Source organism: Chironomus tepperi, unplaced genomic scaffold (genome assembly GCF_022539635.2).
Source record: "Chironomus tepperi strain 1889 unplaced genomic scaffold, CSIRO-AGI_Ctep_v1 contig_7, whole genome shotgun sequence".
NCBI classification, from domain to species: domain Eukaryota; kingdom Metazoa; phylum Arthropoda; class Insecta; order Diptera; family Chironomidae; genus Chironomus; species Chironomus tepperi.
Genome location: NW_027226129.1, coordinates 1323021 through 1338409, shown reverse-complemented (window position 1 = coordinate 1338409; position 15389 = coordinate 1323021). Strand labels below are relative to the sequence as shown.

The 15389-nt window shown below is 37.9% G+C and overlaps 2 protein-coding genes across 2 annotated transcripts; one reads left to right on the top strand and one right to left on the bottom strand.

The window, feature by feature from the left end:
• Positions 1–105: 105 nt before the first annotated feature.
• LOC139096073 (UDP-glycosyltransferase UGT5-like) lies at positions 106–2027 on the top strand. The gene has a single exon (XM_070647740.1). The coding sequence runs from the start codon at positions 315–317 to the stop codon at positions 1833–1835; it is 1521 nt and encodes a 506-aa protein (XP_070503841.1). The 5' UTR covers positions 106–314; the 3' UTR covers positions 1836–2027.
• A 2366-nt stretch (positions 2028–4393) lies between these two features.
• LOC139093901 (uncharacterized) lies at positions 4394–15389 on the bottom strand. The gene is made up of 7 exons (XM_070644794.1): positions 15224–15389; positions 12125–13314; positions 9490–9960; positions 7313–8335; positions 6356–7082; positions 5365–5584; positions 4394–5305 (listed from the first exon to the last, which is right to left on the bottom strand). Exons 2-7 carry the CDS (start codon positions 13268–13270, stop codon positions 5008–5010), a joined length of 3885 nt encoding a protein of 1294 aa, XP_070500895.1. The 5' UTR covers positions 13271–13314; positions 15224–15389; the 3' UTR covers positions 4394–5007.

The window sequence follows — 15389 nt, the reverse complement described above, 5'->3', positions numbered from 1 at the left end:
TTCACTGATCTACATCCTAACAAGCCATAACCTTCCTCAATATTTTATGGACCTTTCAGGTCCATAAAAATATCCCACAAAACATTTTTATGCAAATTTACTTCCAATAAATTTGCATACTTTTTAAATTCACCATCAGTGTGACATCACACATGTGTGCGACAGACATAGAAAGTTGCACAACTCGGCCATTTCCATTTACATCAGACTGACAATGGCACAAATAGCCTTAAATTTTTTTTGGCACATCCAACATCAAATTCAGTCTAAATTTTGCTATCAAACCGTTCAGATCGTATTAAGGCACACAAAACATGAATTTTGTGATTTTTTGTTCATTTTTTGCTGCCGTTCAGTCCGCAAATATTCTCGGTATATTTCCATATCCATACTTTAGTCACCAGAAGTTCCATCATGCAATCATGAAGGTTCTCATCGAACAGGGACACAATGTGACAATATTTACGACACATCCACAAGACTACAGTGACAATCCGAATGTCACGCAACATATTTTTGCTGAGACTGTCCAGATCCACCTGAAATACACAGACATGCTGATGTATAAGCAGAAGAAGCTTCATTGGAGTCAAATTTTAATGCAATATGAAATTCGTGCATTTTATGAATCCAGCATAAAGGAAATGGAACATCCAGAAATGCAGAAGCTGATCCACAACAGCAGTGACTATAAATTTGACTTGATTATATCCGAGTGCATCATGTGTCCGTTCCTGCTACTCGCTGAAGTCTTTGACTGTCCAATTGCCTTAGTTGCATCATCAGACGCACCAGCCATGATCCATGGGATGTTTGGAAATGACGTAAATCCACTAAAATACTCAGAATCACTGGCACTGCCATACGTCCATGGACAAATGTCAATTTTTGAGCAGCTTAATTCCTTAATTTTTCAAACTTTTTACGAATTTATCTTCAATTTTGCATTTTTTTACTACAACGGCAAGCTTAACATCCAGCACTTTGGTCACTTAGGATGGAAGACTGTCAAGTCACCGACCGACCGTCTAGCACTGCTGTTGACCAACACAAATCAAGCATTTGGTCACATCCGTCCATTAATGCCAAGTACAGTCCAAGTTGGCTATCTGCATGTCGAAAAACCAAAAGAAATTGCCGACGAGGAACTGAGGAACTTCCTGGACAGTTCCGAAAATGGCGTCATTGTCATGGCACTTGGATCGAGGGCGGATCCAAAAAGTCTTGGAATTGACAATGTCAAAAAGTTTATGTCCGCATTCAATCAGACGTCCATGAATGTCATCTGGAAGTTGCACGAGATTGACGACGGACTGGAAGTGCCACATAATGTTGAAATTGTATCGTGGCTGCCACTTGCTGATGTTCTGGCACATCCAAATGTTAAGCTGTTGATCTTTCATGGTGGATTGTTGACGTCATATGAAGCTATTGATCGGGCAGTTCCAATGATTGTATTTCCACTTGCTTATGATCAGTTTATGAATGCACGACTTATGGCTAGGAATGGAATTGCTATGGAAATGGATTTAAATGATTTTGATGGATTGCGACTTGGAAGTGCCATACAGGAGATGACAAAGGCTGAATATTTAAAAAATATTGAAAAAATGCGTCGATTTGCTTATAATCAGCCAATAAGCAGTAAGGAGTTGACAATTTGGCATGTTGAGAATGCAGTCAGGAATAGATTTGTGTATGCAAAGGATTTTGGATGTATGAGCATATGGGAATCACGATCGATGCATTTGGTGCTGTATGCTGTGGGCTTTATTGGATCTATGTACATTCTTGTGAGGAAAAAGTTGATGAAAATTCCGGAAAATTCTGGTTAGAAATTTGGATAAATTTAAGTCTTAATTAAGTGCTGTATCATACTACATATCACTCACCATAGTCCAAATGGGTACCGAACCCAACCCTGCAGAACAGACCACTTTTGTGAGCCAACAGACCACATTTGTGAGCCAACAGACCACATTTGTGAGCCAACAGACCACTTTGTGAGCCAACAGATCACTTTGTGAGCCAACAGACCACTTTGTGAGCCAACAGACCACTTTGTGAGCCATCAGACCACTTTGTGAGCCAACAGACCACTTTGTGAGCCAACAGACCACTTTGTGAGCCAACAGACCCCTTTGTGAGCCAACAGACCACTTTGTGAGTCATCAGACCACTTTGTGAGCCAACAGACCACTTTGTGAGCCAACAGACCACTTTGTGAGCCAACAGACCACATTTGTGAGCCAACAGACCACTTTGTGAGCCAACAGATCACTTTGTGAGCCAACAGACCACTTTGTGAGCCAACAGACCACTTTGTGAGCCATCAGACCACTTTGTGAGCCAACAGACCACTTTGTGAGCCAACAGACCACTTTGTGAGCCAACAGACCCCTTTGTGAGCCAACAGACCACTTTGTGAGTCATCAGACCACTTTGTGAGCCAACAGACCACTTTGTGAGCCAACAGACCACTTTGTGAGCCAACAGACCACTTTGTGAGCCAACAGACCACTTTGTGAGCCAACAGACCACTTTGTGAGCCAACAGACCACTTTGTGAGCCAACAGACCACTTTGTGAGCCAACAGACCACTTTTTGAGCCAACAGATCACTTTGTGAGCCAAAAGACCACTTTGTGAGCCAACAGACTACTTTTGTGAGCCAATAGACCCAAAGTAGTTGGTGTTATTGCAGGTTTTTGCAACAAAATCAGCTCATAGTTTGAATTACTCTGTTTTTCAACACATTTTTGGTTACCCATCTTAATCTATACCTCCATAAACTCCATAAACCCCTAAAAAATTGTGTAATAATATAAAATTGAAGCTATATTTGTGCTCAGGACAGAAAATATCAAATATAGCTCATATTATGCATCAGAACTTGTAATATGAATCATATTAGTTAGTAATTGTGAATTATTGAATTATTCATTAAAGTAGTTTAATTAAAAATGTATAGAAACCATGCATAAGTATTATATCTTAAAGTATATCTAATATTAAGCAATATGAATAAATTTTAAGCTGTGAATTTCAAAATTTTTAAATAAATTTGTGATAATTTACATTAAATTAAGTTGACCAACTTTTTTGGAATATTATTGAATTTCAGTTATTTTTGATACAGCTTGATTGTTGTCAAGTCTGTCCTTTCCGACTCTCTCGGTTCTCTCCCGACTCTCTCCGTCCTCTCCCGACTCTCTCCGTCCTCTCCCGACTCTCTCCGTCCTCTCCCGACTCTCTCCGTCCTCTCCCGACTCTCTCCGTCCTCTCCCGACTCTCTCGGTTCTCTCCCGACTCTCTCGGTTCTTTCCCGACTCTCTCCGTCCTCTCCCGACTCTCTCGGTTCTCTCCCGACTCTCTCGGTTCTCTCCCGACTCTCTTCGTTCTCTCCCGACTCTCTTCGTTCTCTCCCGACTCTCTCCGTTCTCTCCCGACTCTCTCGGTTCTCTCCCGACTCTCTCGGTTCTCTCTCGACTCTCTTGGTTCTCTCCCGACTCTCTCGGTTCTCTCCCGACTCTCTCCGTCCTCTCCCGACTCTCTCGGTTCTCTCCCGACTCTCTCGGTTCTCTCACGACTCTCTCCGTTCTCTCACGACTCTCTCGGTTCTCTCCCGACTCTCTCGGTTCTCTCCCGACTCTCTCGGTTCTCTCTTGACTCTCTCGGTTCTCTCCCGACTCTCTCGGTTCTCTCCCGACTCTCTCCGTTCTCTCCCGACTCTCTCGGTTCTCTCCCGACACTCTCGGTTCTCTCCCGACTCTCTCGGTTCTCTCCCGACTCTCTCAGTTCTTTCCCGACTCTCTCCGTCCTCTAACGACTCTCTCCGTCCTCTCCCGACTCTCTCCGTTCTCTCCCGACTCTCTCGGTTCTCTCCCGACTCTCTTCGCTCTCTCTTGACTCTCTCGGTTCTCTCTTGACTCTCTCGGTTCTCTCACGACTCTCTCGGTTCTCTCCAGACTCTCTCCCGACTCTCTCGGTTCTCTCCCGACTCTCTCCATTCTCTCCCGACTCTCTCGGTTCTCTCTCGTCCTTTATTAGGGTTCTTTCCAGCTCAATCAGATGAAACCAAATCCAGATCAACTCTCACCCCTCCCAGACCGATGTCTGAACTCCCAAATCTCAGCATCAAAGTCATTCAACCGGCATTTTTTTGTTTTTTATTGTGTAAAGTCACACATGCGTCCATTCACAATCCACACCAAATTACCACATTTCTAACAACAGAAAGTCATTATCATAAATTTCATTGGAATTTAAAGTCGCAAAATTGTTTATTTTCTTCTGCGGATACTATTGACCCACTTAGGACATCTTCAACTGAAAATTACGAAATTTATTTTTGATTATGCAAAAGTTTTTGATGGTCAATGGCAAATGAGGAATTAAGTATGTTTTTGTGCATTTTATTTCAATTTTTTAGATTTTTTTTTACAATTTTTAAATTTTTCAGTGCATTTTTTTTGACTAAAATAATTTTTTTTAAATTTTTAGGAAAATTTTTACTAAATTTTATTGATTATTTTATTGCAGGTCTCAATTATTTAGGGACTCAGGGGGGTAGCTGGTCAATATCCATTTTTTACCCCTGTGGGGTCAATCCCTTCTGTTACCCCAGTGCGGTCAATCCAACTCTTACCCCGGGGCGGTCAATCCAACTTTTACCCCTGTGGGGTCAATCCCTTCTGTTACCCCAGTGCGGTCAATCCAACTCTTACCCCGGGGCGGTCAATCCAACTTTTACCCCAGTGCGGTCAATCCAACTCTTACCCCGGTGCGGTCGATCCCTTCTCTTACCCCGGTGCGGTCAATCACTTCGTTTACCCCGGGGCGGTCGCTACGGCCCCCTTTTCTAATATCTCAATATAAGTTGAACAATTGTGAAATTTGACATATTTTCACATTTTTATTATAGTAACAAGTGCATCCATATCATCAATTACCCTCAATATCCCCCGTACCCACAAAAATATCACTCAATATTGCACATCCTTAATCACTAATAATGCTGACTTCTTTTAATAATATTTAAGCAATTTTCCTGATCTCTCAGGCTTATAATATCCTCAATTTTATCAAATATTTCATTATCTAGGTAATATCGTCGACTTAACCACAAAATACGTCGTTTCATAACCTTTTCTTGCTTGGCATTGACAATAACTGTCACTTCCTTGGTACGAATGTTGACATAAAGTTTGTGAAAATTGTGAAGGAAAATGTATTCGGAGAGGAAAAATTTGGACAGTTTGTAGACTAAGCGGTTGCTGAGGCTGATTTTTGGTGACTTTGTGAAGCTGTGGAATTGAAAAAAATTTGGAAATTTAGCCAAAATATTGAAAATCCTCAAACTTACGTCCGTTCAGCATAAATTTCCTCAAATTTGTCATTTGTTTCGATGAATTTTCTGGCTTTTCGCTCTAAATCTCTCTGGAGTGCATCTCCTCGGAGGTTCTGTATGTCCTCGATTGACATACCGAGCAGTAAGTTGAACAGAATGAATGAGAAGACAACAAAGATACCGAAGAGAAGGAGTTGGTACCATCTAAGGTTGCTAGGCTCAATTCCATATTCACCTAGATTAGAGAAAGTGAGGTTAGTTTGGGTTTTTGTAGTTTCATACCCCTTTTTACTCCTAACTAAAAGTTCTATACCCCTTTCTACTGAAAAATTCATAGTTTTGCACCCCTCTTCACTCCTAACTGATAGCTTCACATCCCTTCTTGTCAAAAAATGCATAATTTGACACCCCCACTTTTTAGCAAAAATTTATATTTTCACACCCTTTTTCCCAAAAAGTCATAGTTGTACCCCCCTTTTACCAAAAAATACAAAGTTTAACGTCCCTTCTCAAATATTCAAAAGGTTATAATCCTTTTTACTAAAATTTCTTAGTTTCACATCCCTTTTTTACCACAAATTTATTCTATCACACCCCTTTATAACAAAAAAAAATCATAGTTTTAGACCCCTTTTTCCAAAAATTTACAGTTTCACATTTTTTTTCACCAAAATTTCATAGTAGCACACCCCTTTCACCAAGTCTTACTATCACGTCATTTTTTCCAAAAATTCATAGTTTCAGACATCGTTAACCAAAAATACATAGCTTCTTTTATGAATGTCATAGTTTCGCACCCCTTTTCTATTATAATTAATAATTTCACACCCTCTTTCAATCCTAATTCATAGTTTCATATCATTTAAAGGCTATTCTTTTTAGTTTTACACCTTTTTTAATTCCAATCTCATAGTTTAACACCCCCTTTCAACTCCAATTTCTTAGTTTCACACCCCTTTCAACTCCAAACTCATAATTTCACACCCCTAAAACCTTCAATACTCACCAGCCATCATAACAAGAACTTTAATAAAAGTTGTAGCAATTCCCTCATAATTCTTCATATTTGGCTCACGTTCAATCATATTCTGAGCTTCTTCCTCACTAATTGTCAAGTTCTTTGCTATAGCTGACCTCTCAAGCTCATCACTTCCAAACAGTATTCGAAATGCGAATGCAAATGCCAAAATGATTAATGCAAAACTACAAAAAACTCTCACAAATGTCAAACAGACTCTTTTAATGATGTTGAGTGTCCTGGCGACAGCCTCAATTGGCAACATAGTCATTGCATCCCATGTCATGAAGAATATGAACAGAACTTCCAATAAGGCTTGTATCTCAGCATCCCAATTGAATGCAAATGACGCGAGCAGCACAACTGATAAGATTACTAATGGAATGTCAATTTTGTTGGTTAAATCTGTCAGGTATGCATGTGGACTTCTGGCAATTTGGAACTGAAAGATTTCCTTAGCCACAAATGCGACAATTGCTGCAATACACAGTCCATAGAGCTTCCATGAAATCTCATCGCGATCGTAAAATATAAACATTGAAAATGGCAGGACAAAAAGTATCACAAAAAACCAAAAATTCATTCGAAAAATCATTTTATGTTTTGCATATTTTAGCTCAATAAAGGTTGAGATGACGGGATGGGTTATGATGCCACTGATTGCTTTATGGTTGAGGATATATTCGAGGGTACGGTCATCATCCCAGAGCATCATCTGAAAACAAAAAACATTGACTTTTAGTAACCTTAGCAAAGATCGAACTCTGACTAACCTTAGCGAAGATCGAACTCTGACTAACCTTAGCAAAGATCGAACTCTGACTAACCTTAGCAAAGATCGAACTCTGACTAACCTTAGCAAAGATCGAACTCTGACTAACCTTAGCAAAGATCGAACTCTGACTAACCTTAGCAAAGATCGAACTCTGACTAACTCTACATTACCTTCTCAGTCAAGTCATTAGCACACTTGACGACCGTCTTCCTGGTCTCCGAATGCAGCATGCCACAGCAATTAATCTCAATCAAATCCTGATTGTAATACTTAATTTGTGAGTCAAAGTACTCATACAGTACAGCTGGTGTTATCCATTCCTCAGGTATCACATCCTTGCCAAGTTCATGTCCATGCTTAAGCAGCATTAAGGCTGTATAGTAATGAATCTCACCAATTTTCATATTACTTGGAAAATCAAATTTAATTGTCTCAAAAATGTCTTGATCAAAAATGAAGTCGATGACATTTCTTTGATTTGTCTGAATAGCTGCCAACAGCATGACAAATGTGAACGATGACGTATGATACTCGGAATTACATATGTCTGCATACCGACGATCGTACATCTGCTCAAGTTTGTGAATTTTTGAACGGAAACTGTTTTTGAATGATTTTGATCGATGCTCAATTATGTTGAAAATCAGCTCAAAAAATGGACTAATTCGGACCAATCGACGCTTATAAATCGGATAGAAATTGTTCTTAATTTTTTCATCCTGATTTGGCTTCCAGTAGACAATCATACGACCGAGTAGGTCATCAATGTGGAATTTTTCCTTACGTCGGTCATTTTTTGATGGAATTTTAAAGTCACTGTCGGAACGGACAATTTTCTCATAGAAATTGTCATCCTCGGCTAGGTCAATAAGTCGGTCAATTAGCGAATCCTTTTGTACTTTATTGATTGTACCAATTTCTTCAAGTAAATGGATTACGTGACGACATAACAGCACCTGATAGTCATCTTGATCGAATTCGGAACTTCGGTCGTCCATGGCTACTTCTAGGTAGAATTCTAGTAAGGTTTTGCCGGTTACTTCGTCGTAGAGATTGTTTTGGATTTTCATGTAGTTTTTGTGTCGCGTGAATTCAACCTTGTGGGTTACTTGAGGTAGGAGGAATGTCATGAGGTTTAGGTCGTCTTTTGAGTCGATCACGTATTCGAGGAGGTGACGACCGAGGGGATTTTTCTGAGAAATATTAGCAAATTTTAGGATTTGGTAGAATTTAAGAAGAATTTTGGTAAAATTTATGCTAAATTATAGTCGGAAGTTATAAAAATCTGGGAAAAATCTGTCCAGATTATGAAAATCTGACAAAAATCTGGCCAATTTACAAAAATCTGACAGATTTTTTACAACTTAATGCTAGAATTCTGTCAGAAATTATAAATAATCCGGTAGAATTCTGGCCAATTTACAAAAATCTGACAGATTTTTTACAACTTAATGCTAGAATTCTGTCAGAAATTATAAATAATCCGGTAGAATTCTGGCCAAGTTTTTAAAATCTGACAAAAATCTTAAAACAAATTTTAAAAATCTGAAAGAATTCGTACATTTTAATGGTAGGATTTGGCCGGAAATTATAAAAATCCGGTAAGAATCTGTCCAAATTACAAAAATCTAACAGAGTTCTTACAATTTATTATCTACAATTTAATGCCAGACTTTTGCCGGAATCCTTTTAAAATCTGGTCAAATTGTAAAATTTTGACAGAATTCCTACAATTTAATGCTGGAAAATTGGTGGAAAGAATGAAAATCCGAAAGAAATCTGTCAAAATTAAAAAAATTTGATGGAATTGTTAGAATTTTGTCGGACATTTTTAAAATCCGGTAGAAATCTGACCAAATTTCAAAAATCTGACAAAATCCCTACAATCAGTTGATAGAAAGAAATCTGTCTAAATTATCAGATTCTGACAGAATTCTCAAAATTAAATTCTGGACGTTAAAATTCCGGTAAAAATCTGTCGAAATTATAAAAATCTGACAAATTAATGGAAGACGAATGTCAAAAAATTGAGAAATCCGGTAGAATTTTGCATGCCAGACTTTTATCCGAACTTCAAAAAGAATCCGCTAAAATTCCGATAGTTAACCAGATTTTTATAATATTATTGTAAGAAAATTGAAAAATCCAGCAAAATTCTGACAATTTCATGCCAGATTTCGACCAGAATTTTTAAAAAAGTCCGCCAAAATTCCGGAAATATACCAGATTTTTGTTAACATTTTGACAATTTCATGCCAGATTTCTATCGAAAATTCCCTAAAAAAGTCTGCCAAAATTCCGACAATAACCAGATTTCTACCCGAACATTTCAAACTCCGAAACTTACAACAGTCAACAGCTCCGGTATCTTCCAAAGTTTAAATTCATTCCATGCAAAATTGACAAATGAACTTCCACGCGCCGTCAGCAGTAGTTCCTCAAAAAAGCTCAATTCAAATGCAGTTCTCCTCCCAAACATCAACTTCCGATCATTCCTAATATTCCTAAAGTACTTTTTCAATATTTTCGTCTTCATTTTCGACGCAATATTCAAATTTTCACGAATTTTTAATTCACATCGATTTAAACTTTCAAAATTTCTCATTTCAATGTCAATTTCGGTGCTGTCTGCTGTCTCATATTCATCAAATGATTGACTATTGGACAGGAATCGTTCATCCTCATAGTAAAAGCTACGTCTTGATGGCGATTTACTGAGACTTTCGGCACTTGCAAATATTTCATTGTCTTGTTGAATTGTTTTGATGTTTTGGCTGAGAGCTTCGTCAATTTTCTTAAACTCTCGACGGACTATGTGCTGGAAATGAGTAGAAAAATGTATTGGATTATTTAATTGATGGGTATAATTAGGGACTGTAGGTTATAATGGGGTAGATTGCCAGAATCCCACAAATTGGGTAATTTAATCAAAAATCCAGTTCCAGGTCGACGTGACTTGGTGCAGCATTCAGATTGAATCCTATCATACTGGAGTCAAACTTGGGTATGAGAAGAATTAAAAGATTTGGGCATAGATGATCCAAAACTGCAGACCTGCAATTTCTGCATTTTATAGCAGAGTTGCAAACAGGCACCTGTCACAGGCAGTAACTGTACAATTTCTTAATAATGTGAATGAATTTTCTTACAAAACCATACAAATTATCAAGAAATTGTACGGTTTTTGACTGTTACAGGTGCTTGTTTTGCAACTCTGCTTTATAGTTCATTCAAGACTGCAGACCTGCAATTCCAGAAATTCCTGAAATTCCTTCATTCTACATAAATAGGCCTGCAGATTTGGGTATAGTTCATCCATTGTTGCAGGCTTGAGTTTTCTGTCCACAAGCCTCTAAATTTGACCAAACCCTCCAAAAGCCACAAATCCACAAAATATCAATATCCGGTGATTCCCCAAAATCACATTAGGATATACCCAAAAAAGACACGTGATTATGCAAACAAAATTTCTTTTATAACAAAAGAATTCACACGACAATCCCAAAATGCTTTGTTTTATCTCGGTCAAAGTCAATAACATCAAATTTATTAGCCATAAAAAAAAGTTTATAGCTATGAAAGAAGTAAAACTGGATTTTGCTGAACAAATTGATGGTGAAATTAAAAATGAGATGGAAATTTGAATAAATCTGATTTAGAGATTAATGAATGGCTTGATATTGATGATCATGAATGGGTGTTGGTGATGGTGAAATTGTTGACGGAATTGAATTAATCTATGGAATGGCACTCAAATGATTGCACAAGTTGAAGGTAAATTCTGTTTAGTTATCTGTCTGTTCAGAGTATTTCCAGTAGGACAATGTGGCAATATGTATTATTTGCCATAAAATTGGGTCAAAATCAGGCATCAATGTGCCATCCAATGATCGAAGTTGGCAGGACTACATTGTGGACAAGACTCCTCATGAGTCCGGACTCCAAAGTCCTGCCAACTCTGTCGGACACTATTATAAAAATCGTAAATTCAGATTCACAATTTCATAAAAATTCTAAGAAAATGTGATTTTTACTATACCCTTGATGCCATCACGGTCAATTTGCGTTTTTGGATTGGATGTGTGGAAAAGGACGCTAAATACTTTAACATTTAGAATTGGCAGAAGATCTCGAAGGATAGAACGGGGTTTAGATACTCTCTCCACGCGACCAATGCCCCACATTCACCCCAACCAAGGAAGTAAGACAGTAAGTGTTGAGTTAGCAAACATGTTGTGCTGTTGGTGTTTAAATATACAAAATGACCAACCTTAGAAGTTTAAATTCAATTAGAGATTCTTGATATTTTGCAACTACTTAAGCTACTTTTGAGTTTATTCAAGGATTCTTGACAGCAAGACATTCACCAGAACCACACATCGCCAGGCTAGTGTAGCTCTGTAATGGTGTCGGATTTGGTTTCTGATCTGATAACTCATTTGCATCAGACAGGGTAATGAAAGTAGGTCGTACAATCAGTCGGACAGTCAATCAGATAGTCAGTCGGATAGTCAGTCGATTAGTCAGTCGGATAGTCAGTCGGACAGTCGGTTGGGCAGTCGGTCGGATAGTCAGTCGAACAGTCAGTCGGATAATCAGTCGGATAATCAGTCGGACAGCCATTCGGACAGCCAGTAGGATAGTCGTTCGGATAATCGGCCGAATAGCCAGTTGGACAGTAAGTCGGACAGTTAGTCGGACAGTCAGTCGGACAGTCTCTCGGACAGTCAGTCGGATAGTCAGTCCGACAGTCTCAGTCGGACAGTCAGTCGGATAGTCAGTCGGACAATCAGTCGAACAGTCAGTCAGATAGTGAGTCGGATAGTCAGTCGGACAGTCGTTCGGATAATCGGTCGGACAGTCAGTCGGATAGTCGGTCGGATAGTCAGTCGGATAGTTGGTCGGACAGTCAGTCGGATATTCAGTCGGATAATCGTAATTCATATTGTCGTTCTGATAATAGACCACTGCTTTATACTCACCATTTTCCTCCTATCGACCTCCCTCATGGGCTCATTCATGACCTCATAAAACTCTCCAACATCCTCATAACTCATCAATATATTCCAATTTAATGCAATAAATGGACATTGTTTAAACATAAATTCAACAGTTTTATAAAGTTCCAAACCATCAGCAATTCTCAACAGTAAATGAACATCAGCCTTAATGGCAACCATCCAATACTCTCCATATCCATCCTGATAGAACCTGACATATCTCTCAAATTCTGATTCAAATTTTTTCGGCAACATTTCCTTAAGACTGAAAGCAAGCCTGAAGAAGAACTTGTCACATTCAAGCTTAAAGTTCCTCGGCCACGTGTAGATCGTCTTAATTTGTGATAAATTTTCATGAAATTTATGAGCAAAAATATTTAAAATTGCAATTTTATAATTTTCATATAAATTTTTCTTGTCATTCGAATTAGTGCGCCAATAGTCAACATTCCAATGCACAACCAGCACCTTAAGTATCTCAATTTGATACTCAAAATTTCTAACCTTAAAATTAAGTATGTCATCAATGGAACCGAGTCGATTGATTTGAAACTCATCACTCCATTCGCCATCAAGCTTCTCCACCTCATACGTGTAATGATAGATGATCATAAGGCACACATGATGGTATGGATATAAACTCTCATCATTTATTATTTCATATAATTTTTGAAATAAATTAATGCTTGATGACTTTGCGAATGTATCAAATTTAAGCTTTAAGTGATGTGGTCCACGATGTTGACATGATTCATACCAGTCGTGCATTAATATGCTGAAAAAATTTTTTAATTTGCCTTCGCGGAAACGCTCGTGGGGTTTTGAGTAGAAACGCATTGCTTGGAGGATTTCGGTACGGTGCCAGAAGGTCTCGTCGTTCCAGAGACGGAAGGTTTTGAGGACGAAACTGATTTCGGCTGAACGGTCGTCGTTGGATGTTAGAATTGGAAAGAAACGTGCTAAATTGCATTCGGTGATGTTGTAAAGGTGGATTTTACGGCAATTGAAGGAACAACGGAAGGGATTTCGGTGATATTCGTCAATGAGACGGGCATGAAAGGATTCATAGTTTTCGTATGATGATGAGATGCTGGAAACTGAGGTAGATTGGGGATTGTTGGTACGCATGATGAATGTTGTTGTTGGGGTTGGCAGCGGTGGGTTTCAAGTATCTGTGGAAGGAGAAAATGTTGGAAAATTTGTTATTGAATTCAAAACCGGAATTTCCGTTAATTTTTTATTCAAATTTCGAGTGTTAAAAACCGTACAAATTAGTGGAAAACCGTATAAAATTAACTATCCGTTTTTCTATCTGTTTACGTTGGAGTCAGTGCTGTTCAAACTGTAAGTCTCGACCCAACCTCGACCTAACCCTCGACCCAACCTCGACCCAACCCTCGACCCAACCTCGACCCAACTCTTGACAGAAACCGCATACGACATACCATTAGCACACAGTCTGAACAACACTGGGTTAGATAGTCAATTGGATAAATTGGTGTAAAGTAGTTCGGATGGATGGCTCGATAGTCCATTAGTTTTTGAATGGTCAGACGACTTAGATGTATCAGGCAACAAGTCGGATGAAAGATGGTTGGATAATCAGTTCGATCAGTCAGTCGGTCAGATAGTTAATCTGGTAATCAGTTGGATAGTCGTTAAGATCTTCATTCGGATAGTCGGTCGGATAGTCTGTGGTATAGATGATCGGATTGTCGTTTGAAGTGTCATTCGGTCAGACTATCCGATCATCGGATCGATACCTAGTTGAATAGTTGATCGGAAAATCGGTTATCTAGTCGGATAGTCAATTTAATAAGGGATTAGCTAGTTGGATAGCCTAACAAGTATAATCTTACTAAAACTTGGCTGGAGAATCAGTCAGTCAGATAATCATTTGGAAAATCAATCAAACAGTTAATCGGAAAATTAGCCTGACAGTCTTTCGGAAATCGGACATACTGTTGTTTTGATACTTGATCGGATTGTCAGCCAGATAGTCAGTCAAATAGTGGGTCAAATAGTCAGTTGGTCGGTTAGTAGTTCAGATAAAAAGTCGGATAGTCGGCCAGATAGTTATTTGGATTGTTAGTCGGATAGTTCGTCGGATAGTCGGTCAGATGATCAGTCGAAAAGTCGTTCGGACTGTCATTCGGATAAAGATTCACATTGTATAATCAAATACTCGTTCAGATAATCGACCCAATAGTCATTCGGGAAATCTTTAGTGAAATCTTTCGAATTGTCGATAATTAAGGCATTCTAATAGTAGATCGATTAGAATCATTCGATTAGTCAGTTGGATATTGAATCTAACATTCAGTAAAATATTTGGTCGGAGAGTCAGTCGAATAGTCAGTCACATAGTAAATAATCGGTTGTACAGTCAGTCAAATGCTTAGTTGAAATGTCAAATAATTAATCAATCGAATAATAGCTAGAATAGTCAATTAATCTGATATTCTCAAGCCAATCTATCCATCAATAAGATAGCTCACTTAATGAATTAAAAGATTCACAACATCACGTCACCTTAAAGCTGTTATCTACTATCTTTCAGCTTTATCTCAAAAAATATCAAAAAATAAACAATTTCACATCAAGATTGTCACATTTGTGATTACAATCCACACTTAAGACTCAAAATTATGCCTGAATTTCCTTAAATATAGGCAAAAATGCTTGGAAAATGGCTATAAAATAGAAAAACCAATCAGCTGATAATTGAGAGAATCGAGAGAGTCCAAAAAAGCTCAAAAATTGGAATCAAAACAAAAAATTCTCTTCACGTGGTTACGCACACAGCTTTAAGTCTGAATTTTGAATATAGGACTATAATGTGTGCATGTATTGGTGACGTGTTGAATTATTTTCATACAATTTTATATGAAAAATTTCAATTTTTTCACAATTTTGACCTTAATTTAAATTTTTTATTAAATTTTAAAAATGTTGCGAAATTTTGAAAGTTTTTTTGAATTTTTTAACGGTAAAATTAATTCAAAAAAGTCAAAATTAAAGCTAAAATTGTGAAAATTCTTGAAATTTTAATAAAATTTGCTATTTTTGACAAAAACTCACATTTAAGTTAACTAAATTTGCAAAATTTTAATTGCAATAACAAAAAATTATTTCATTTTTGAATTTTTAATTAAAATTGACGCGAAAATCACAAGAAAAGTTGAATTAATAAATTTTTTTCACTTTTTTTTGCACAACAATTTGATAGAAGCTTTATACTGCTGTG

Excerpts from the sequence above, each read along its gene's own strand:
- LOC139096073 (XM_070647740.1), top strand. The coding sequence starts at position 315 with ATGAATTTTGTGATTTTTTGTTCATTTTTTGCTGCCGTTCAGTCCGCA.
- LOC139093901 (XM_070644794.1), bottom strand. The coding sequence starts at position 13,270 with ATGCGTACCAACAATCCCCAATCTACCTCAGTTTCCAGCATCTCATCA. Across the intron at positions 9,961-12,124 it reads AGGTCGATAGGAGGAAAATG|CACATAGTCCGTCGAGAGTT; the intron begins GTGAGTATAAAG and ends ACTCATTTCCAG. Across the intron at positions 5,585-6,355 it reads AGTTCTTGTTATGATGGCTG|GTGAATATGGAATTGAGCCT; the intron begins GTGAGTATTGAA and ends TCTCTAATCTAG.